General features: G+C 31.2%; 1 protein-coding gene across 2 annotated transcripts; it reads left to right on the forward strand.

Moving 5' to 3' along the window:
• The first annotated feature begins 3,281 nt into the window (after positions 1–3,281).
• Positions 3,282–24,276, forward strand: LOC132753591 (uncharacterized). Of its 2 annotated transcripts, none has more exons than XM_060744075.1 (6): positions 3,282–3,584; positions 16,780–16,945; positions 18,181–18,513; positions 19,219–19,356; positions 20,067–20,210; positions 24,218–24,276. In XM_060744075.1, exons 2-6 carry the CDS (start codon positions 16,879–16,881, stop codon positions 24,268–24,270), a joined length of 735 nt encoding a protein of 244 aa, XP_060600058.1. In that variant the 5' UTR covers positions 3,282–3,584; positions 16,780–16,878; the 3' UTR covers positions 24,271–24,276. The 2 variants fall into 2 exon arrangements, with proteins under 2 accessions (XP_060600058.1, XP_060600059.1); XM_060744076.1 differs by lacking the exon at positions 3,282–3,584 and adding an exon at positions 16,288–16,452.
• The last annotated feature ends 1,189 nt before the right edge of the window (positions 24,277–25,465 follow it).

Consider the following 25,465-nt stretch of genomic DNA (forward strand, 5'->3'; position numbering starts at 1 on the left):
ATCCTTTATAAATAAATGGAAAATGTGAGAAAATATACAAATGCGTTATTAGCTTTAAGTTATTCACTAACATTTAAAATCCCTATAGATTTGAAAATAAGTTTTTCTGTGTGTCAATCTAGGTTTACAGGTGGAGGGGATCAATTTACAATGAGTTTTCCAGCCAAAAAATGTAATCATTGTATTCTTAATATCAAGGATTGTTAATGCAGTTCATTCCTATCAACTGAAAGAAAATTATGTTTTGGTTACTTTTTCTAGAAAAAAAAGAAGTTTAAAACAGTCAGCAATTTATAACAGACATTTTTCTTAGGATAAAAAAGTTACTATGTAATCATTTGTCTCTGCATGCCCCACATGTATTATCTATGTAATAAATTAATTGATTGTATCCTCACATTTAGAAACACCTGACCTCGCTTTACGTTGGCATTGTTTTGCTAACCTTTATATTTTACAATTCAGAGTGCAAATCACACCTCTAACTCCTCCCTAATATAATGCATTATTGAAATCTGTTAGACTGGTTAGACGACAGATTAAGTAAATTTTATTTTTTAATACACATTAACCAAAGTTAGACTTAGCAGAAATTTGAAAAATACTACAATGTGATTGGACAAAAAATAATGTTGATCATTAAATAAAACATGCAACTATATAATATGTGAAATGAGAAAGAAAAAAAAACACATTCAATCATGATGGACATTATTCACACACAGTTCAATTTAAAAAAATATAATAGCTGTCAAAAATTGATTATCTGTCGTGACTTATTATACCACTTTTCATAATAATCATTGGAACGTACCAAGTAATTAGCAATATACCAATAATACAATAACTAGTACACTTATTAACAGGGGATTAAAGTCATAAATCAATAACCTATTCCAAAGAGATACATTGGTAATGTAAATGTCAGCCTATTCAACCCTGATCCAGGATGTAAATTGTATGAATTTGATTAACCTTTACCTCCACTAAATATCTTATATGGACTTGTTCATCATACAGCCAGGACATTTATCATGTTCTTGCATATCGGACTGTATTTCCCTTAGTTTTATCCATGCCTCAAATTTCATCTGGCATGAGGGGTGCCAGATGAGTGGCGTGCTATACATGTGGCATATTTAAGATGAAAAATTTAAAATGTAGTGGAATATGAAAAAATATCTGACATGTTTGTGGTCCCCTCTGGATGGATATTCGGATCAGAACTGCAACATTTGACAGATATTATTATAAGTGTACATTTCAAACTGTACACTGAATAAGGTACTATGGCAACAAACAAATTCCATCAGTATAGAGTTTAGCCATGCCAGAAAGTCATGTTTTTTTTTGGTATTCTAACCTGACTTTGAGCATTAAAATCATTTTTGAAATCCCATTGAAAAAAAAATAATCATACTGTATATTCTCTAATAAATGCCCACATTATCATTTGAGCCGCGTCATGACAAAACCAACATAGTGCGTTTGCGACCAGCATGGATCCAGACAAGCCTGCCCATCCGCACAGTCTGATCAGTATCCATGCTGTTCGCTTACAGACCCTATAACAAGTAAATAAACTGATAGCGAACAGCATGGATCCTGATCAGACTGTGCGGATGCGCAGGCTGGTCTGGATCCATGCTGGTCGAAAACCCATTATGTTGGTTTTGTCGTGACACGGCTCATTTTATTTTCCAAAAGGGGTGGAGTGTTAATTCTAGTACAAAAAAAAGTTATACAGAAAAGTGTATGTTGTCAAAATATAATGAATGTCTGTTTACTGTTTTTGCCTTATTTTCTGCAAGATTATTTACTGGAAGCAGCAGCTCTAATTTGTGCTAAATTCCTTGGATTTATCATAAATTGCTATTGTCATTGTATTCTGTGTGAAATCAAAGAGGGGACATTTATTTAGGAAATGGGTGTTTATTAAAGTACATACGGAATTATAATGTTCAGCATTTTCATGACATCTTTTCATTAAAATCATAAAGAAGGAAATGGGTATTTATTAATGTATATACGGTTTTATAATGTTCCGCATTTATGTGACATCTTTTCATTTTAAAGGTACTCAGCTCAGAAATGATAAAATTGTGTTAATTTCAATGAATGTTTATTGAACTTCATTCACTTATCATTTTTCACAACTCAGTTAATCTGACCGAAATTTAATTAACATATGAATACATGAAAACTTACTTACTTCTCCCATCAACGGTATGTTAAAAATTCATAATGTTATTCAACTGATTACATTTAAGTATTGACATTAAATTGGTCACATAAATAAATATATTATGGGTATTGGCACATCTTATTTTAGAACTTTTTTAATGGGCATGTTGTTTATATGATATAAAGAAATGGTGCTGTGTTTATCAATACTTTGCACATGAGCATTTTAGGCCAACTGAAATAATTTAGTTTTAGTCTAGGCAAAAAATCATGAATAGAAAGACTTTAAACCTTCTTTTATGAAATCATAAGGGATGTCCTTTGGGTTGACAAAGTGACATTGCACAAATATTTGAGGAAAAAAACAACAACAAAAAACATAGATTAAAACAGCAGTTTTATTTTAACACAATAAATACAAATTAAACCTTACAGAATGATCTATGCATCCAGGTATAAATATTTTGTAAGATTAGTTATAAGAAAGGTTATTCCCATTTGTTTGATCCGTTATGTTTTTTTTCTTACATTGTTCTTTTTTTCCCCATCATTTGACATAAACCATTATATATTTAAGAGCCAAATGTAGCTGGTTTCCTTGTTGTTAATATGTTCTGTTATATTTTGTATATGTCATATTCCTTCAGAGTTTTATTGTGCCTCCATCTTTCATGTGGGGAAGTTGTTATGAACAATATAGCAATATGAAATATTACAGTGTGGAAGTGGAGAAATTTTTTAATTTAGGACAATTACAGAAAACTATGATATCTTGCAACAGAAAGTTTAATGTTTATTTATTTTTTATTTTTTTGTGCAAAACTTACACAAAAAGTCTGAATATCTTCTGAAATCGTCTGAAAGTGATATTTTAAATTATCTTAACCGATCAAACTGCATTGATTTTATATATTTCCTATTCATTCATTGTACGATTTTCAAATAATGCACATCATATTTCAAGGTTTGAACAAAACAGTTTATGGAGAATTGAACAATGTCCTTTTTGTGAAATAATGCAGATGGTTTTAAAATACCTGTCTAAAGTACACTTTCCCCAACTACTGAAATTCAATATAACCCGTACATTATAATAGTCCACGATCAGAGCTATAGGTAAGTTGAAAAACAATTTCTACGGCTTCAATATATTTAATATAATAACGTATTAACTTGGAGAAGGCTTTATACATGGATTTCACCCAATAGTCGAATTTCTATAGCATTTATTGACTTTATATGGTTAAAGTTTAGAAAAGGAATTACTCTTTGATCGTGGGGTTGGTTTTTCGTGTTGGATTTTTTTTCGTTTTGTTAATTCTCGGTGTCACGATTTAACAGGTTTTTTGTTAGTGGATGGTGCTAAGGTTTCCATGGATATTGAATCATAGTTGACTAAGGTGAGTATTTTAATAATATGTGTGATATTAGTGGTAGGTCATGTGATGTAGATATAACAATAATGTAATCATTAACTTTACCATGGTTACCATAATAATAATACTGGAATTTTTGGACATAATGAATTTTTAATATTAGTGTAGTATTTAGGATGTTTAAATAAAGTTAAATTGGAGGAAAAAGAAAGGTATTTAATTTTTAAGAAAAAAAAGTGTTTTTTGATTGAAGTTCATGTAAATGTATTATTTAATAAGTTGTTTTTTTTATATTTATTTGTGTTTTTGTCCTAAACTAGAACATAGTACATGTACATAAGGTGTGATGTTTACATTGAAATAAACATGGATACTTAATGTTTTAGTTAAAATGAGATAAAAAATTTCATCTTAAATATTTTATGGGAAAGTTGTTATTTCATGTTACTGAAAGAAAAAGAAATAAAATAAGATTTTTTTTATATTATGGCTTATAAGTTGATATATAGATATATGTGTCTCATCTCAATGTTTTTTTAAACCACTATCATTCACCCACCCATTTAATGTAAAGAAGTCACTTCTTTCTGTTTTTTGACAACCTGCATTGTTCAATGTTAAGAATTGTAAAGAAAATTATCCAAAATATGCTTAATACAGGTGGCTTTTGTGTGGAGGGGTATTTAAAGCCTTGTTTTCAACAACTTCTTTACTTATATAAAAGAATAACACTCTGTTTAGAAACATTTTTATATCTATCTGATATTGATAATCTGCATGTTAAATAAAGGTGGCCTTTTTCTGGAGGTGATCTTCAATACTGGTTTAAGTAACTACAATATTTTGTCAATTTAAAGAAATTAAATCACCTTTCAACACATTCTATCTATAGATATGGTACCAAATGTTTGAATCTAAATTTGAAGATGAATGCATTGACAGTATCGACTTCTTTTATATACCCTTTGAAAAGTTTGTACAATTGATGGGTAAAATGGTTTTTTCGTGTCTTTTGTATATTACACTATAGATTTATAAATCTGTCTTTTCATGTCTTAAGTATGCCTTAAAGATTTTAATGTCTACATCTTTATATATCAGATAAAACAAAATTTAACCCCCTGTACTTACTAATGACTGGTTAAAAGTTGAAAATGTTTTCAAAGCTAAGGGTATGATTTACTCGTCAAACAGAACATTTTTGATAAATTGGAAAGGTGGGCGTTTTTCGCACCCTTCATCGATTCCACTTTGAATGCTACATTTGATAAATTGTACTTTACAGAAGAAATAGTAAAGCTCATAACTTTTGTAGCCTATCTCTGTTGATAATTTAAGAATGATCAAATTTGATAGATTGTCATGAAAAATGTAATTTATGATTGTTTGCCAAACTATATCTGTGAGTAAAGAATGATTAAAATTTGAACCTAGTGACGAGATATCATGACAGTTGGCAGTGATTAAGCAAGAATTCAAAGTGTACTTTGTATTATTAAAAAAAAAATGGTTGATGTGCAGTTGTTATCTGAGTTTTTGATAGGTTGTGTGGGAGTTGGTGCACTATATTATTTACAAGTTATATTGCCATGTGTACCTGTATGACCATGACTAAGGGGTTGCTTGCAATATATAACCCATGTGTTAGTGGTTGTTTGCAATATATGACCATGTGTAAAGGGTTGCTTGTAATATATGCCATGTATATCTGGTTGTTGCAATATATGGCCATGAATAAGTGTTTTTTTGCAATATATGGCCATGTGACTAATTGGTTGTTGCAATATATGGCCATGTGTAAGTGGTTATTTGCAATATATGGCCATGCACAAGCAGTTGTTTGCATTATATTGCCATACATAATGTTTGTTGCAATATCTGGACATAAAAAAACTGGTTATATGCATTAAATGGCCATTTATTAGTTGATGTTTGACATATATGGCCATATAACCAGTTGTTAGTGTTATGTGGCCACATGCAATCAGTTGTTTGCATTAAGTTAATGTTAGTGTTTATAGATTGAAATTTGAACAATTAAGAACCGTCAAGGAAGCCACTGGTAGGAATTTATGAAATACTATACACAATCCTTGATAAAGATAATGCTGGCCCACTGCACCAACTTTATTTAAATAAAGATCTTATTTCATCTTTGTCTACCTTTTCACAGCTTTCTTTCCAGTCCATAATTATGAAGAAGTGCCAAAACTTTTTATATTTTGTCAAACAAACAAAATGGAAAACAACTTTGATATCAACAATGGAATCTTTATGAAAAATAGATTTCTTTGAAAATAAAGGGAATATAAATCTTGACAGCTAAACGTTAAAATCAGATATTTTCTTTCATTGAAAGGTTTGTTTGAAAGTGATTTAAATGGTGCAGCAAACGATTATTCTTGGATATTGCAATTTTAGCTGAATTCAATCCGTAATAGAAAAGTCAATATAATTGCATGCATGAAGATCAATTTGGCTGTTTGAAGGACATGGAATGTCGAATGCTTCATTTTTATTTTCTATTAAAAGTTATAAATAAAACACATTAAATTTATATTTTGTAATAGAAATTTTTATGAATTTAGGAAAGTTTATGAATTTACTTTGTTAAGAAAATAACTATTTATCCTTATTCTTTGAAAATGTGTTTTTGGGAAGTTTGCTATAGAATCAGTCATTATTTTAATGTTGCTTGTGTCATCTAAAATTTAAAAAAAAAATATTCACCAATGTTTTTCTTATTTGTTTGACTGGCCTGGAACTCATAAAATATTAAAATCTGAATTTAGAAATAGATTTAAACTTTAAACAGCGTAGATATTGTTTTTCACAACCTACCTACCTATGGGGTTAAAATAATGTAGAGCTATTCAAAGGTAGTGTCTAGTTTATTTTGTAAATCCCTCTTGCAAAAAAACACACACACACACAAACCAAGAAAACAATGTGAATAAAAGAGTAGCTAATAAAAGAAAGCATCGATTTACATTTAAACTGTGTATTTCATTTAAGATTTACAATGTAATGCACTATACAACTCTCATGACATTGAAAAATATATCCTTGCAAGTAAAGATCATGTTATTCTGTTACCTGCATAGCAACTAGAGCTATTATGCATTTATTTCATAGGTGCATTCTCACAGATTTTCATATGATGGACTTTGGTCTCACATACATTTTGCTTTCGTTTTAATATTATAAGATTTGTTGTAAAAGGCTTTGTTTTCATAGCATGTTCTCTCATAGGAATTATTAAGAAAGCTTTGTTTTCATATGATTTGTTGTAAAGACTTTGTTATTGTATGATTTATTAAAAAGGCTTTGTTCTTGTATGATTTGTTGTAAAAGGCTTTGCTATTGTATGATTTAGTAAAAAATACTTTGTTCTTGTATGATTTATTAAAAAGGTTTTGTTCTTGTATGATTTGTTAAAGAGGTTTTGTTCTTGTATGATTTGTTTTAAAGGCTTTGTTCTCATAGGATTTGATGTAAAGGCTTTGTTGTCATATGTTTTGTTGTAAAGGTTTTGTTCTTATTACAATTGTTGTAAAAGCTTTGTTCTTATTACATTTGTTGTAAAGGCTCTGTTCTTATTACTTTTGTTTTTTATTACATTTGTTGTAAAGGCTTTGTTCTTATTACATTTGTTGTAAGGGTTTGCTCTTATTACATTTGTTGTAGAGGCTTTGTTCTTATTACATTTGTTGTAGAGGCTTTGTTTTTATAACATTTGTTGTAGAAGCTTTATTCTTATTACATTTGTTGTAAAGGCTTTGTTCTTATTACATTTGTTGTAAAGGCTTTGTTTTTATTACATTTGTTGTAGAAGCTTTATTCTTATTACATTTGTTGTAGAGGCTTTGTTCTTATTACATTTGTTGTAAAGGCTTTGTTCTCATTAGATTTGTTGTAAAAACTATGTCCTTATTATAATTGTTTTAGAGGCTTTGTTCTTATTACATTTGTTGTAGAGGCTTTGTTCTTATTACATTTGTTGTAGAGGCTTTGTTCTTATTAGATTTGTTGTAAAGGCTATGTCCTTATTACAATTGTTTTAGAGGCTTTGTTCTTATTACATTTGTTGTAGAGGCTTTGTTCTTATTACATTTGTTGTAGAGGCTTTGTTTTTATAACATTTGTTGTAAATGCTTTGTTCTCATGTGATTTGTTGTAAAGGCTTTGTTCTTATTACATTTTTTGTAAAGGTTTTGTTCTTATTCTGTAAAGGCTATGTCCTTATTACATTTGTTGTAGAGGCTTTGTTCTTATTACAATTGTTGTAGAGGCTTTGTTGTAATTATGTTTGTTGTAGAGGCTTTGTTCTTATTACATTTGTTGTAAAAGGCTATGTTCTTTTTACATTTGTTGTAGAGGCTTTGTTCATGAAATTTCTTCTCTGGTACTCTGTTCATTAAATAATTATTATGAAAGTGTACAATTATTTCTCTAAACTTTCTTCATCATATTTCCTAGCAATAAAAGTTAATATGACCTTTTTGTCACACGTTAGCTATGGCCATTTTCACTCAATAAATCAACAATTAATTGCATGTGCATGTATAAACAAATAGGGTGGATTGGGTTTATTGTAGTGGTGATTCTCTGCTAGAAATATATCAGTGTAACTAAAATAATCTGATATTTATTATCTGACGGGTTTTATCTGATCAATAAATGTCATTGACATCTATGTTTGATGACAATATCTCTGTTGCTGGGACAAATCAATCATCTCACAATGACAGTAATTCAAGGTATTGACATACGTTACCCGTATATTTCGCTCCCTGATTAATCAATGAATTAAAGTACTATTGCATACAAACATATTGAAAACTAGCCGTTAATTTTGCCGTCTTTAATGAAAAGCTTTTTTACGGTTCTCCTTGATTACATGCGGTGACAAGTGACAAAAAAATGTTATCTAATTAGATGATGTCTTTATTAGTGGTGATATTTCATTTATACATCTTTATTTATGTTTAGGTTATTCTGCTTGTTTGCCAATTCTTGTGATAGATTCTACATCCTCAAATGTCAAGAGCTTTGTTTTGGTCAAATATTTTAGAAAGCTTTTAATGGAAAACAATCTCTTTTGATCACAGGTTTTAAGTAAAAGTCATTTAATGAACAAGTATGACTTTACATTAGTTAAAATTTTTGTTTATGTAAACATTATTAATGACAAGATAAGAGCTTTGGAATTTTGTTTCTACTGTTTGTTAGATAGGAAGTCAAGGGTCATAATTCTTTTTTTGCTGATTTTTCATATTTCATGGCCCATTTTGGTTATAAAGATTTTGCAAGACTGAAGATAAAGGACATTCAAATGAGCAGCTTGTACCAGTCCTGTAGGTACTGTATAAGTGGATCTTTTCCCATGTCGAAAACTTAGCGAATTGAAAATTCCAGACATTTTGTGTTAGGAATTATTCGTGAATCATGGAACGGTAGATTTTAAAAACAATTGGTTGCTAGAAGAATTTTAGTGATTTTTGTCAGATCGTGAAATTTGCCAATATTTGCGGGTCCCTGACTTAACCACTTATACAGTATCTATTAAAGTTTCGTAAAATTAAAATTAATCACAAGATATTATTACAAGTTATTAAAATTATTGCTTAACAATCTGTCCAGCTACAGTTATGGTCCTTTGTGTGCAAGCTGTTTCGGTTGATGACTTCAAACTTTGGAACTTTTTTCCTTCTATGAACATTTTCCGATTGACAAAATAAAATTAATAAATTTGGACATTGTCTTATTTTCATTTAGTTGGCATCAGTCTTCATAATTACATGTAAAATTGCACTTTGTTAAGGTTTTATTTGTACATGTATGCATCATTTTTTATAAGCAACAGAAATGTCAATGAAGGAGTATTTTGACTTCCCTACAATATATTAATTCACTGTAACTATACATAAAGCAAAAAGCATACTGTAAAAGTACACCAAAATTAAAAAAAAATTGAGAAATGAAAATTAAAGCATTTCTGAAGCAAAATGAGCCTTTAAGTTTGTAAAAAATAAGGCATAGGATGCATGTTCTTGTTAACTACCACTGTGGTTTAATTATTTTATAAACATGAGTGATGTAAATAAATTTTAAAACATTTAATTGCTAATTGATTACAATGAGAAATAAAAAAGTATCAAAAAAGGAAGCTGATCAATATTCTGTGGTTGTTGTTACAGAATGGGTAATTTCATTGCAATAACAACATCAATTATTGAACATTAGCATTGCATGTCCCGGTTGAATTAAGTATGTTCATCAAACAAAATATTTTGAAATTGTCATCTATGAAGGATCTATTCCCTTGGCGCCCCATGTTTTATGATTTTGTCATGTAATTGGTTATTGGTTATATTGATAATGTTGCTATTGAATGCTGTAAACTCCGAAACGTTTATGTCATGCTCTTTGAGACACAGCTTGTGTACTTGGAGGTTGAATGCATAAATGTCATAACTCATTGATGTTAAAAATAAATTTTAGGTCAGTTTTGCATGCTTATTTTAGTAAACCAATTTATTAATATATAACTACACTGTACTGTACTTTCTGCAAAGAAAGGTATTAAAAAGTTTTTGTATGTGCTTTGTTTTACTTTGAAGTTGATGCTCAAACATAATGCCCTTCAGTCTTCACATTTTTGTCTCCCTTTACCTTTAAACTTCACATTTTAAGCTCCCTTTAATTTTGAATTTGAATTATTTGTTAATGATGATCAGAATTTTGGGATATGTTGGTAAATCAGTATCTTCACTAGTGTTGATTTATAAATAGATTTTCTTATTGGCCTCCAGTGTTTATGCATCATCAGAGTCATGATTTTATTATTGTCAAAGGTTTTAGTACAATGTTATATTTATAGATCAAAGGTTAACATTATACTTGATTGATTGATATCTTTATCAATATTGAGAACACCATATGAATGAAAGCACCATCCGGTAAGTTCAGTTGGAAGAGCAATGGACTGTGAATTGGTGGACCTAGGTTTGATTCCCAGATGGTGCAGGTCACTTTTGTTGTGATTGGTAATGAAATCCTTTCTGTGGTCATTCACACTGTACCTCTGCTCAACATGTTATGTTTTTGCATGCTTGATCTCTGTGATTTTCATGCATGATGGACATAGTTCCCAAAACTCTCACCTGATACCTTTAACAGAGTTACATCCCTTTTCTTACTGTTAGCCACTGAGTCAAGTCAAGTGCACTAGGACAGCTCTTTTTTTCTTTTTTTTGAATATGGTTCAACATTCTTTGAATTGCTACTACAACATTGATTTTAGTTATTGTGAAAAGGAAAGACAGGCAGTAAAATTTAATGTTTAATGGTTTTAGGCCACACAATATAATATCTTGTTGTTAAAGATGAAATTTTTTTTTCAGTCTAATGTGACTTAAACTGTTGAACTAAACAACATTGTTGACAATCAAGTATATTTTCTAAGCTGTAAGCTTATTATTTTCTTGTATTTTTTTTGTCTTTGCTCTGGAATATTAAAACAGGCATAGGTATACAATTTGTTTAATTGTAGATAATAAATGATTCTAGATGACAGTCTTATTCATCCTTAAAAACATCAAATGAGCAATTATTTAATTTTGGTGTGGCCTTAAATATTGATTTCAGAACAGTGTAGGTGATTTAAACACAAAAGATTCTCTCAATACATACAGAAGTCTCTGTCCTGGCTGGTCTGAACTTCAACATTCCATGTTACACACACTGTTGCCAGGGGTTACCGGGGTTGAGTAGGATTTGGGGATAATTGCCTTCACAGTGCAAACAGAATTTTTTCCATTATTCAAATAAATTTTCAATCAATATATATTTAATGTTGATTTTAGATTTTCACAGTGGCTATTTAATCAGAGTTGGTAAAAATTGACCGATGAAAATCTAGCACATATGAAAATTTAACGAACGTTCTGTTAATCATTATTTTTGCAGCATTTTTGTTTCTGTTGAAATTGCATTTTATTTTGATCTTTTTTTCCCCATACAATATGATTGAACATTGATAATGTCTTCATTTTGATTTAAATTTTTTATTTAATTATTTATTTAAGACAGAAAAAGTATTTATTTTTTGGATTTTTGGAATTTTTTTTTGGTCCATCAAATACAGTCAGTTCTCTTATAAGAATCAGTATAAGTTACAATAAGTTAGTAAAATACATATTGCATTTTTCTTTTTAGAAAAAAACTTGCTATGATTTATTTCCAAAATAAAAAAAAAATATGATTTATTTCCAAAATAAATTTTCCATTTTAACATTACTAAATCTATATTGATGTCACACCATGTTTGTCCATGTTAATGCTGTGTTTACACAAACAATCATAATTTTGACAGCTTAAATGGCAAAGTAAACAAAGTTTTAAAGTTGGAACGAGATTTACCTTTTATCAGTACATCAGGTTTTGGACGTCTGCCTGCAAAGATCAAAATTGACCGAAACCAAACACGGGACTTCACACCAATAGAAAGCTTCTGTATACATGTATGATAATCTCGTAATATATCGAATTTCGGTAACATGTCTATTACGGGACTGCTGGTGTTTTAAAAATGTTTAATTTTCAAAGTAATTTTAGAATTCAATAATTGTCCTTATTTTTATCTTCTTAATTGGTTTTAAAGTTGCACTGATAGGTGTTAATGTCAAAGTGACCTCTTAAATGTTCAACTTCTTTGGTGGATGTAGACACCAAATGTCCTTTTGCAAAATTTCAGGTACTTAAATCAACCCTGTGTATAACTATGATTTTTCTGCATTTTAATGTATGTTATTTTCATTTGACCATCTGCCCCTGTTTAAAAAATGAAGTTGTTTCTCAAGTTCTTTACCAAGATGTTATAAACAATTATAAACAGGGTGAAAAACATCAAGAGCTTATAATACTAGAAATGTTTTGAGTGTTCTGATTGTGAAATACTGATTTTACTTCTGTATTTTAACTACATGTATTTTTACTGATACATTTGTCTGAGATATAAATACATGTATCTTTCAGAGTATACAATGTAAGTCCCTGTCATGAATAACATTTCCTATCTTTAGACTTCAGTGAAATGATTAGTTTGTCTACTTAAGACTCAGTACAACACTTGATACTTAACTCTATTTGTTCATTTGCTATTTCATTGTAGAATAGAGCAACAGGGGAAGTAACTAGGATTTTAGTTGGGGTGTAAGTCCCACTGACAATGTAAGGATCATACCGGTAATAATGGTGATGGTCCGCTGAGCAGACCTCAGGTGCCCCTTTGTTCATTATTCCAGGCACTAGCAGACAAAATAGTAGTCTAAGAACCAAAGACTCGTCATAAGCTATTTTGCATACCGTTCTGTAATAAAACAATTTAAAGCCGCCTTCCGGGCAGTGAGGGGCAAGTGAAATCAAATCAGAATGATAATTTGGGACTACTTTCAAATGAGCAATTAAATTATTAATTAATTTTAATTGTCATCTTAGACCAGTAAGGGGTTAACTCCTTTATAAAATTCATTAGGAGCTAACCAGTGAGTTACTGCACTTAAAGGTGACATAATATGATAGTTTATTGAAGATATTGAATATTACACAAAAAGAGAGAAAAATAATAGATTCCTAACTTACATATAAGTTTGTTTAGGATTTAATCTGTTAAAATATTCAACCTGGGATATTATGGGGATTAAACGTCCTGAATAGGGTACATAAACAGCTTATATCCTAGCTTCTACTCTACCCATGTTTAGTAATTAATAATTCATGAACTGGCTAAGATAGGTCTTCTGTTAATCTGATTAAAATCATTCCTGCTAAAAATAAAAACTCAAAATCATGATTTGAATAATTATATGAATATTCCTTTATTTTCATCACATGAGATATAATCTGTTTCAATGTAATGTTTATTAACAAAGGTCATTTGCATATTGTTAAAGATCAAGCATTCTTATTTTGAAAATTTAATGACTTATGAAAAAGGTATGCTAATGCTTAGCATCAAAATGTTAATTCCTTTACCTCCCTTGATGTTAAAATAATCTAATTTTAATTCAAGTTACCTCCCTTGATGTTGAAATCCTGTAAATGTTACTTAAAATGTTAGTTCAAGTTACCTCCCTTGATGTTGAAATCCTCAAGATGTAACTTAAAATGTTAGTTCAAGTTACCTCCCTTGATGTTGAAATCCTCTAAATGTTGCTTAAAATGTTAATTCAAGTTACCTCCCTTGATGTTGAAATCCTCTAAATCTTACTTAAAAAATGTTAAGTTATCTCCCTTGATTTTGAAGTCTCCAAAATGTTACTTTAAAGTGTTAATTGAAGTTACCTTTCTTGATGTTCAACCCCCCCCCCCCCCCCCCAAAAAAAAAAAAAAAAAAAAAAAATTGTTCAGTATGAAAAGGAACAAATCTGCCAAGAATTCCTGTTCAATGGAATTTTAAGTTGGAACAATCATTATTATCGTAATGTTAGATCAAGCCGACCAACATTGCACATATTTGACATGTTTCTATAGAACTACAAACAGCATGTTGAAAAAGTGATTTGAAATGTCTGATATAAGTCATGTATTAGTTAAATAGTTCATGTTTAGTTTAAACATATTTTATTTCTCAGAATACATGTATATAATTATATACATGTTACAATTTACAATATACACAGAGCAATTCAAATGTTCTTAAAAAACATGATTAAATGAAAGACAATGTGACTCCTAGTTTGTGTTAGCATTTGACTATGTGATATAGTCATAGGGGTACCACTTTTTAAAGCAATATTTTTACTGTCATGGTTACAAAACACCTTTTGATTAAAGAATAAGTATTCTTAAATTCCTCTGTTTATAGTTTTATTTGTCTTGATTGGACATCACTGTATCATCAAGCGGAAATAACAAAAAATTATTTCCAATGAAGCATTCTAAACTGTGAAAATGTAATCATCACTTAGCTTGTAAGGTGAAATCTTTTCCCAATATGACACACTATGACAAACTTTTGGCAGTTTGTTGTGTTACAGTAGTTGAAATAACAAGATGTTTTACATGATTATGAATGAATTAATCACTTAAGTTTTAAACTTTCTTCACACAGATTTCAAATTATTGACACTCTTATTTATATTTATAATGCAATAGATGGTTATGGAATTGTGTTACTGAACATTATGGATAAATACCATGATAATTCATTATTTTCAACATAATGGTCATTTAGTCAAGAGTTGGCAAGTGTATGATTCCATACCCCTGGTATTGATGCATGTCTGGTCCTAACTCAGAGCACAGGGTTTTTTTTTTCAATCTGTGTAACCATTAACTTGATCTGCATTATTTATTGGTATAACGTCCTAACAAAAACTTGTGGTAATTAATAGCATATTTTGTCATATTAATGTCTTTGACAAAGCAAATATCTGACTTTATTGCAGCGAGCAAAACAGGTCTTTTCAAAGCTGGTATAAATATTTTAAAAAGATATTTATCCTACGCCTGCTGGAGGCAACAGATTCTACATATGCGACCAGTGCAGACCAAGATTAGTTTGCACATGTATGCCATCAGATCATGATTTGCACAATGTTTGCCATTTAGTCTTTCTTCAAATAACTTAGGAGATTTACCCAAAAATGATAAATGGTCTTGCCCTGATTGAAAGATTGACAAGTCCATTTAAGATATTTAGGGTGGTAAGGGTTTGATTAAAAAGTAATTGTATATGTATTATGCTATTGATGGATGCAGGACCTTAAAGGCCCATTAAGCCTAAGAATTGATTTTTTTTCTCTTTGTAGAATGTTAGACATGTGTTTATAGTGTTGTAATAATGTATATAAGATATCTTTTTACAAAGTATCAGAATTTAAACGCTAAATTTAGATGCTAATCCTAAAGCAGTGATAAATGAGAAATTATTTGTAACAAAAGTACCAAATGTAATCAAATAAGTAATTTAAATTCAATGCAAAATATTAAATCACTGAAACTGTACTCCCTGCTAAAATACAAATAAACCATGTTGGCTCAGGTATATGGCTAATGAGGAACTTTTAATAACTGTAAAAGGTCACAAAAAGAAACACGCTTTTTAAAATAAAATTTTAGCATTTTCAAAGCTAAATGGGCCTTTAAATATTTCTCATGCAAATTAAATAGAGTATTTCATATAGATCCCTATCAATTCTTTTTGTTAAGATTTCAAAAGTATTTTAGTTAATTTAAATTTTAGCCATAAGTGTGCCATATTACATACATTTAGGGTGAACAAATGGGGCTATAATTACCTAACTTTATGTAATTACCTTTCCAATGGTCTAATGGCCTATTTATCAGTCTATTTTTTAACAAAAATGATAACTGCTATAAATACCTTGTATTATGTTAAATAGAATTTCTTTACAAGCAAAATTGTTCATATTTTAAAATTTAAGAGCCCAATAATTTGCCTTAAATAGCACTGAAAAATATTAAATTTCATTTACTATTTATTATGTACAATTTTGTCACTATATTCTTTTATCCACCAAAAATAAACTGAATGTTTGTTTACAAATAACGGCTCAAATTAATTTACAATAGAAATACTGTGTTTACCACATTTTAAGAAGTTTTTTCTTCTTCTATTAAAATCATTGTTCAAAAAGAAATTTGATAGTATACTTTTTTTTAGACTGAAACCCACATGTTAAAATGGAGTTGTTTGACCAGATTGTTATACTATTTATACCAGGTTTTCAATTTTAAGAAAGCTTTGAGGCTAGTTTAAATTAGTCCTGAATTGGTATAAATTTTTACCATTGAATAAAAGTAAATATTATATTAGAATTTGCGGTTATATACATTATATATTGGAGAATGGATTAAAAAGGAGGTAGTTATGTTTGAAATGGTGTGTGTATAAAGACTTAAACGCCTGTACAAACTTGTCATGTTGGATCGTTTTGAAAAACAGATTATATTTAGTGTTGAACTTGTCATTGCGTAATTTGTGTATTGGATTAAAAGTGGGGAAAAAAATCTTTAAACATAAGTTCAAACTTATTTGAGTGTCAAGACCTTAGATTAATCATAAGTGAATTTAAGATGTTTTAATTGAAAAAGAAAACAAAAAAAACAATAACAACCCAGGATATAAAGTGAAAATAAAGTTTTATTTCGCTGTGTCTTTTATTATTTTTTTCTTATCATTCTATTGCAGAAGGAATAACTGAGACATTTGGAACATTGGATGTAATGGAGTAATTTGAAACAGTATTTTCGATTTCGTTCATTGGAAGAACTATAGGATATTTAAGCCATGATGAAGCCAGTGTATTTAACATTATTAGTTTTAGTGCCTTTCATTTCTTACGTTTCTTCTACAAGTAAGTATACAATTTCAATTATATTTTGTTAAATTGGTTTCTATATATTTTGACCAAAAAGTAATGAATGAAAAAAAAAGTTTTATTTTGTTAATGAGTGATGTATACACATTTAATTTGGCCAAAAAAGTAACAAAACTAAAAAAAAAAATTACTTTGCATATTTAATCATCTGTTCAAATGACTGACTTTGGTATATAATTTTTATGTTTAAGTGGTTTACTCAGTGTTCTGTTTTATCTTAAATGGTATAATTGCCCAGTGTTGATATTAGAACAGTTAATTCAAAGCTTAAGGAATTTCAATATCAAAATACAAACACTAAAATTCTCACAGCATTATATAGAGCCTAAATGTCAAACTACAAAAATTTACAGGCTAGCCTGACCCAGTACTTGGGTTCCAGCAGGTTAAGGCTTAAAAATGGTGCTGTTTACCAAATCAGAAGTGTTCGTTTAGGCCTTAAAATGGTGCTGTCTACCAAAACAGAAGTGTTTCTTTAGGCCTTAAAATGTTGCTGTTTACCAAAGTGTTTGTTTAGGCCTTAAAATGGTGCTATTTACCAAAACAGAAGTGTTTGTTTAGGCCTTAAAATGGTGCTGTTTACCAAAACAGAAGTGTTTGTTTAGGCCTTAAAATGGTGCTGTTTACCAAAGTTTTTGTTTAGGCCTTACAATGGTGCTATTTACCAAAACAGAAGTGTTTGTTTAGGCCTTAAAATTACAATCACATCTTAAACTCTTTGAGTGTTTGCTGTTACAATGCCTTGTCTATTAAGCCACCAATTAAACCAAGCCAGCCTCCACATCCTTACAGTATAACAAAACTTTATTATTTTGCATGTTTGTAACGTTGCTTGCCATTGGATAATCGTGACGATTATATGATTTTATATACACGACTGCTGTCATTTTATGAAGAAATCTCACTTATTTTCTAAATACGGAAGTTTGCTGTATCGTGAATTCGTCATAAATATTCTTGACAGGTTATATGACTGAAATAAATGGTTGTTAGCAATATAACCCTCATGTAGTGGCTTGGGTTATATTTACAACAAACAACTATTTATATAAGGCCATATAACTTGTCAAAATTCTTTATAACTAATTATATACAACATTAGCTGCTTGTTTTTGGCATATTTAATGATGGGTATTCTCAAATTTAGAGCAGAAAAAGTCCATTACTCAAATTCATTCTCATTTAAAATGTAACATTTATTTTGTTTCCAGCCACATCTTTAGTTTTAAATAATGCAAACAATGTGGTGGCAGGGCAGTCGGCCACATACAACTGTTCAAGTGATGGAAATGGCGTCAATCCCACAATTCAGTGGTCAATAAGAACTACAGACGGAACTGTCGTCAGAAGTAATGCGCAATTATCATCGACGGTAGTGAGTGGGGCTTCCGTCGATGACGGTGCTATAAAGAGTAGTGTTACGTTCACGGTACAATCATCGTACCTCACTAATCACAGATTATGGTGCAGTGCCGTGGACGCAGGTCAAAGTTCAGCTACTATGCAGATATATACGGCCATATCTGCTACAACAACCACAACAGGTAACAGGTTTTTTTAAAAATTCAACACTAGCTGTGCCTTTTCTGTTGCCTTTTCTGCTCAACAGCGAATGCTGGATGTGTGACCAATGTATGTAGATGTAATACCAACTAGAAAACTTTTAAAAGACAATATTACATCTGGGTTTAGTGGTGTTAAACCTTTAAAGGCCCCCACTGGTTTTAAAATTGTATTACTGTTGTTAAATTTTTTTACAGACCACAGTAGCTTTGTGTTCACAGTGGGCTGCTGTGATTAACTATTTAATAGTTTCTTCTACAAAGAAGCTTATTCAAAGGCCCTGACTATAGCTTCACGTTTACCATGACTGGACTTTTAATGGAACACAGTAGCTTTGTGCTTAACATAGTAAAGCCTTTTTTAAGGCCTAAAAGTTTGCTGTGAATAACTTTTTAAATGGCTTCAACTTAGCATTGATGTCATAATATATATTATTTGCCTATTGGTCTCAAATTGAAATCAAGAATGTGAAATAATGTTTTTTTGGAATAGTGCACTTACAGAAACTTATATGGAAGCAGTTGATACCAATTTTAAAGTATGTTAACATACCCCAGAAACAAATAATTTTTACTTCTTGATAAAGGGCAATTATGAATATTATAATATTTAAATACTGTTATGGTTATAGATCGTGTTCAATGCATTTGATTGATTAAAGTATGATTTTTTTATGTTTTTAACAGCAAGTCTAGGAGGAACATGTTCATCCTCTACCACATGCTCAACAGCGAATGCTGGATGTGTGAGCAATGTATGTAGATGTAATACCAACTATTATGATACCAACGGGGACAATAATTCCGGTGGAAGCTGCAGTTTACGTAAGTTCCGGTGATTGTTGTCTGTATTAAATCTACATAATTTTTTTGTGGAAAAGCTAGATTTCCCCTCCCCCTCCCTGATTTGGAGTTCTGGAAAAGCACAAATAGAGAAAATAAGAATTCTTAAAGAAAGCCCAACACGGCAAAATTGAAAATGTTGCAAGCTCGGTTTAATTAAGCCTGTTCATGGACGGTACTGTAAAGTGCAATCTACCATCCACGCCCCCTAGCACCGGCTTAAGCAGAGTTCAACATTAAACATGAACTGGTACAATTTGGAATTTTAAAACATCCGCAGATGTTAAAAGTCATGCGCTTTTGTAGTAATATAGTTATATTCTAATTTAATTGTACATTGTACTTAAAAATATAGTATATGATTCAGTAATTGTAGATATGGTGGCTTATCTCTGCCATTTTGTTCTTTGTGTCTTTGCCCCAGGTAAAGACACGATAACTGAGCATGTTATTGTCTTTGCCTTTGATATTTTAAAGGGGCAAAGATATGAAATGGCAGAAATCGGCTATCATATGTAGATATTATTACGAGAAAACCTCACAGAAACAGATAAGATTTTTCTAAAATGCCTTCTATACCTGACATATTTACAAATGAATATACAAAAGATACAAAGTATTTTAGTCTCTGTGATTGTAATTATATTTCAAATAATACACCTATCTGAATACTTCTTTTTTCATTATTATAGAGGTCGGTTTAGGTGGAACATGTACGGCTGGAATTGATGCATCTTGTTATACAAACAATGCCAGGTGTAGTTCAACCAGCCCCTACACATGTGTTTGTTCGAGCGGATATGTGCAGTCAGGCTCATCATGTGTAGCAGATTCTGGTATGTATTGCCCTCTGCTGTTTTGATTTAAGGAATCCTTATATAGTGGTTCAACCCAGATGCCCTATTTAGTCTGGAAAAATGTATAGGGGGCATCTGGGGTCATCATTCACAATTAATTGCAGTAAATGAAGTAGAATCTGTACATGACCTTGACAGTGAACCCAACAAATAAGCGGATTGACTTGCTGATGTTTGGCATTAATTTTGGACAGTATAAGTCCATGACATTTCAGTTTGTGACAAAACACTTGATCTCCACCACTTCAAAATGTAGAAAAGTTGTCAGTTGTTTGCTTGGATATGATAATTGAAAACCTAGAGACAATCTTGTTGAGAAACTGCATGCATAATATGAATGCATCCTTTATACAACCAACACAGTACTAAACAATAAGTGTAAAGATCCATGCCAATGAACCTTAAAGCAACCAGCAATCCCTAGACTTCTTACCTGACCTGTAAACCACTTAGCCATGCTGCTACTTAATTATCATTTGACCATATGAGGACTAGCAACAATATTAGCAGATCTGTACAATTAGTATAGAGCTACTGGTGATAATAAATAATGATAATAAAACATTTTAATAATTCCTCAATGTCATTATCATAGACAACCTTTACAATTTTGTCATATGCATGCAGATATCTTTATAAGAGTCCATATTTTAGATGTTTTCCTCTTTAGATTTAATGTTCTTTGCATATATAGAGTAACTTACTAACATATATAATTTCTATATCACCCATTTAACTGCTTTTTGATCCACCAAATGTTTCTTTAATAATTGGTTAAACTATGACCTGAAATATTGGTATGATTGCCTTGGTCACCAGTGTAGAACCAGGGCTGTCTGCAGGCTTTCATTGATGTCACACAGTTTGACCCCTGTCTAAATTTTTAACATTTTTATTATTAAAAACCCTTATTTAAAATTTAAAAAATGGATTATTTCTAAAACAAAAGGGGGCCTTAAAGGGGAGGGGGGTTTTAAGTGTGGGTTTGGGGATGGGGGAAAGACCGTTTATGCAGAATTTTAAAAAAAGGGGCAAAAGGTCGCAGGGTTTTTTTCAATTGGGTTTTTTAAAAGATAATACCCTTATTTGTATTTTTCATAATTTTTGAATAATTTAAAATCGAAAAATTTTAAAAAATTTTTGTTTGGCATTCCCCTTTATACAAATTGGTGGATCAAAGAGTAGATTTCAAATAATTTTCACTTTGTTAATCAAAATATTAAAGCACTGCTACATTTTTGATGGGAAAGTTTATTTTGCCATTTGCTCACCATTTATTATGCCCCCATTTCGAAGAAAAGGGGGTATATTGCTTTGCACTTGTCGGTCCGTCGGTCCGTCGGTCCGTAGACCAAATGGTTTCCGAGTGATAACTAAAGAACCCTTAGGCCTAGGAACTTCAAACTTGGTATGGTGATTGGTCATGACCACAATAGATGACCCCTATTGATTTTGGGGTCAAGGGGTCAAAGGTCAAGGTCACATTGACCTTGTAAGCAAAAACGGTTTCCGATCAATAACTAAAGAACCTTAAGGCCTAGGAACTTCAAACTTGGCTATGGTGATTGGTCATGATCAGTAGATTGACCCCTATTGATTTTTGGGGTCAAGGGGTCAAAGGTCAAGGTCACATTGATCTTGTAAGCAAAAACGGTTTCCGATCAATAACTAAAGAACCTTAAGGCCTAGGAACTTCAAACTTGGTATGGTGATTGGTCTTATGATCAGTAGATGACCCCTATTTGATTTTGGGGTCAAGGGGTCCAAAGGTCAAGGTCACATTGACCTTGTAAGCAAAAAAAACGGTTTCTGATCAATAACTAAAGAACTTTAAGGCCTAGGAACTTCAAAAACTTGGTATGGTGATTGGTCATGATCAGTTAGATGACCCCTATTGATTTTGGGGTCAAGGGGTCAAAGGTCAGGTCACATTGACCTCTTGGGTAAAAACGGTTTCTGACCAATAACAAAAGAACCTTAGGCCTAGGAACTTCAAACTTGGTATGGTGATTGGTTATGACCAGCAGATGACCCCTATTGATTTTTGGGGTTAAGGGGTCAAAGGTCAAGGTCACATTGACCTTGTAGGTAAAAACAGTTTCCGATCAATAACGAAAGAACCCTTAGGCCTAGGAACTTCAAACTTGATATGGTGATTGGTCATGATCAGTAGATGACCCCTATTGATTTTGGGGTCAAGGGGTCAAAGGTCACATTGACCTCTTAGGTTAAAACGGTTTCCGATCAATAACTAAAGAACCCTTAGGCCAAGGGACTTCAAACTTGGGTATGGTGATTGGGTCATGACCAGCAGATGACCCCTATTGATATTGGGGTTAAGGGGTCAATGGGCAAGGTCACATTGACCTTGTAGGTAAAAATGCTTTACAATCAATAACTTAAGAACCCTTTGGCTTAGGAACTTCAAACTTGGTATGGTGATTGGTCATGACCAGCAGATGACCTATTGATTTTTGGGGTCAAGGGGTCAAAGGTCGAGGTCACATTGACCTTGTAGGTAAAAAATGGTTTCCGATCAATTTTAACTAAAAGGCTTAGGCCTAGGAACTTCAAACTTTGTATGATGATTGGTCATGACCAGCAGATGACCCCTATTGAGTTTTGGGTCAAGGGGTCAAAAGGTCAAGGTCACATTGACCTTGTAAGTAAAAACGGTTTTCAGATCAAAAACTTAAGAACGCTTAGGCCTAGGAACTTCAAACTTGGTTATGGTGATTTGTCATGACCAGCAGAATTTACCCCTATTGATTTTGGGATCAAGGGGTTCAAAAGTCAAGGTCACATTGACATTGTAAGTAAAACGGTTTCTGATCAATAACTAAAGAACGCTTCGGCTAGGAACTTCAAAACTGGCACTGGTGATTGGTCCATGACCAGCAGATGACCCCTATTGATTTTGGGGTCAAAGGTCAAGGTCACATTGACCTTGTATGTTAAAACGGTTTCCGATCAATAACTAAAGAACCCTTAGGCCTAGGAACTTCAAACTTGGTATGGTGATTGGTCATGACCAGCAGATGACCTATTGAGTTTTGGGTCAAGGGGTCAAAGGTTAAGGTCATGACCAGTAGATACTTGATAACCCTTATTAATTGTTTGATCACTGGGTCAGAAGTCATGCATAATAACCTTATCACATGACTAATTGGCTGCAGATAGGGGGCATACATGTTTTACAAACATATCTTGTTTTCTAAAACTTTGTTACGGATTATGTTTTCTAGTTAAAAATTCTCTATAAGTACTCAGATGTGACCGACACAAAAAATCCAACATGCAAGATTAATATTTAATGAATAAGGGTTTCCAATGAAATATTCTGTTAATTAGATTCTGTATATTAAATCGGTAAATGTCGATTGGTGGGCTGGCAGGTTTGCCTTTGGAAAAGATAAGTTTTTTGAATAAGTGACTCTGAGAGGGACCAAATTTTGACAAAAAACCTCATCAGGCTCATTTTGGTTTGCCCTTTTTTTTTGCACATATATTATGGTTTGAAAAAGCCTGGTTTATTTTTTATTAATGTAGATCACTTTGGTGTTATTGTGACACTGCTTGACGCGCTCACTGCTAGGCAATGTTTTTAAAATGCTCACAAATGACAGTGTGCAACTGCAATGTTTTTTTCAATCCCCTTAGATTAACATTTTGCGCATCAGAAGTCATGCTCTATTGTTGAAGACATGCTTCCGTTTTAAGATGATCAATTCAAATATACGTATATTTTTAATCTTCTAAATGTGGGGTAAACCATTTACATTAAATAAAATCATGTTTGAATTCTAAATGTGTTATAATTAAGCATGTTTTTCTTTTAAAAGTGATCAGTTAAATATAATTATGTTATATTTTAGATCTTAGTGTATTACTAAAGAGGAGCATGCTCATAATGTCTTATATTGGAGCATGGCTTAATCCTTTAAAAGATGATCAGTTTGAGACAAAAAGTGATGTTTTTGTTACAGCATTTTTAGGAGAATCGTGTGTGAGTCCTACACGAACATGTTTATATAACTAACTCAAAATTGTAATGGTAGTATATGTTGTGTGTAATACTGGTTACTCTAGATCGGGATCTGTTTGTGTAATAACTCCAGGTAAGATTGCATGTGTCACCCTAAAAACATATAGCTAGGGATAACGGGAAAATATTTGTACTGTCTTGCTCATCATGACCTTTTCTGAAGAAGGTTAGGCATGTTAGGCCTAAGTTAGTTTGTTTGATTGGCATATCAATTACTTGTATTATAAAAAAAATATGTTTTATACTTTCAAAATTACCTGAATTAGACGTAACATATTTGTATTTGTATTACACATAACATTTTTATGTTTTGTTAAATAGTTGAAATCTTACCATTTAATTTTTGAAAAAAAATAAACAAATAATCATTTTTAAAAGCACTGTCTTGTTTAAAGATCAAAACAAAACAAAATGCTGAGTTTATTATATCAATAATCATAGAGCAGAAGTCTGCAAAGCAATTTGTCTAATAGTGATTTTAAAACTGGTAAAAACTGTAAGGTCACACAGTCTATCAGATTATCAAAAATATTCTTTACAACATGTATTCACAGTATTGTCGTTGACCTTGACAACTTGATCATTTAACAGTGTCAACCAAGTTACAAAAAAGAAATTCTTTGCAATATTAGCTATGCCTACAGCCTACTTGCAATAACATTTGCAAAGTTGCCCAAGAACTATTGCTTTAGCATCTGTTCATACATCCAAAGCTATAAAGTTTGCCTGATCCATACATGTTCAAAATAATCACTGCCTAATATTCCAATCTTGATAGTTTTGAAACCACCCTGAAACTGCTCATGAAATACATGTACTTTTTGCATGTCAGCGAAGTGAATAATTAATGCATTGTAACCTCTGGAGGAAAGGTCGTGTTGAATTATGATTACATGTTGCTTTAATGCATGACTGCTTTACTCAAAGAGCAATGAGACTGCTTAATAATATATGTTGTATAATAGCTAGCAAAATTAAAGCATTAAGTTTTTTTTATATTTATTGTATATAGGTAATAATATTCTCCCCTCAGTTGTAAAAGTTGCTGAATGTTTGAGTGCTTATTTTACTCAAGTTAGATATTGAAAAATGTATTACATATATAAAAATATATAGATGGTTAAAGGTTTTTAAAACATATTTAAAAATTTTTTTTTATCCTAGTATAGATATAAACTATTACATTGGA

This window comes from Ruditapes philippinarum, unplaced genomic scaffold (genome assembly GCF_026571515.1).
Source record: "Ruditapes philippinarum isolate M1 unplaced genomic scaffold, ASM2657151v2 ctg7457_1_1_1_1, whole genome shotgun sequence".
Lineage (NCBI taxonomy): Eukaryota > Metazoa > Mollusca > Bivalvia > Venerida > Veneridae > Ruditapes > Ruditapes philippinarum.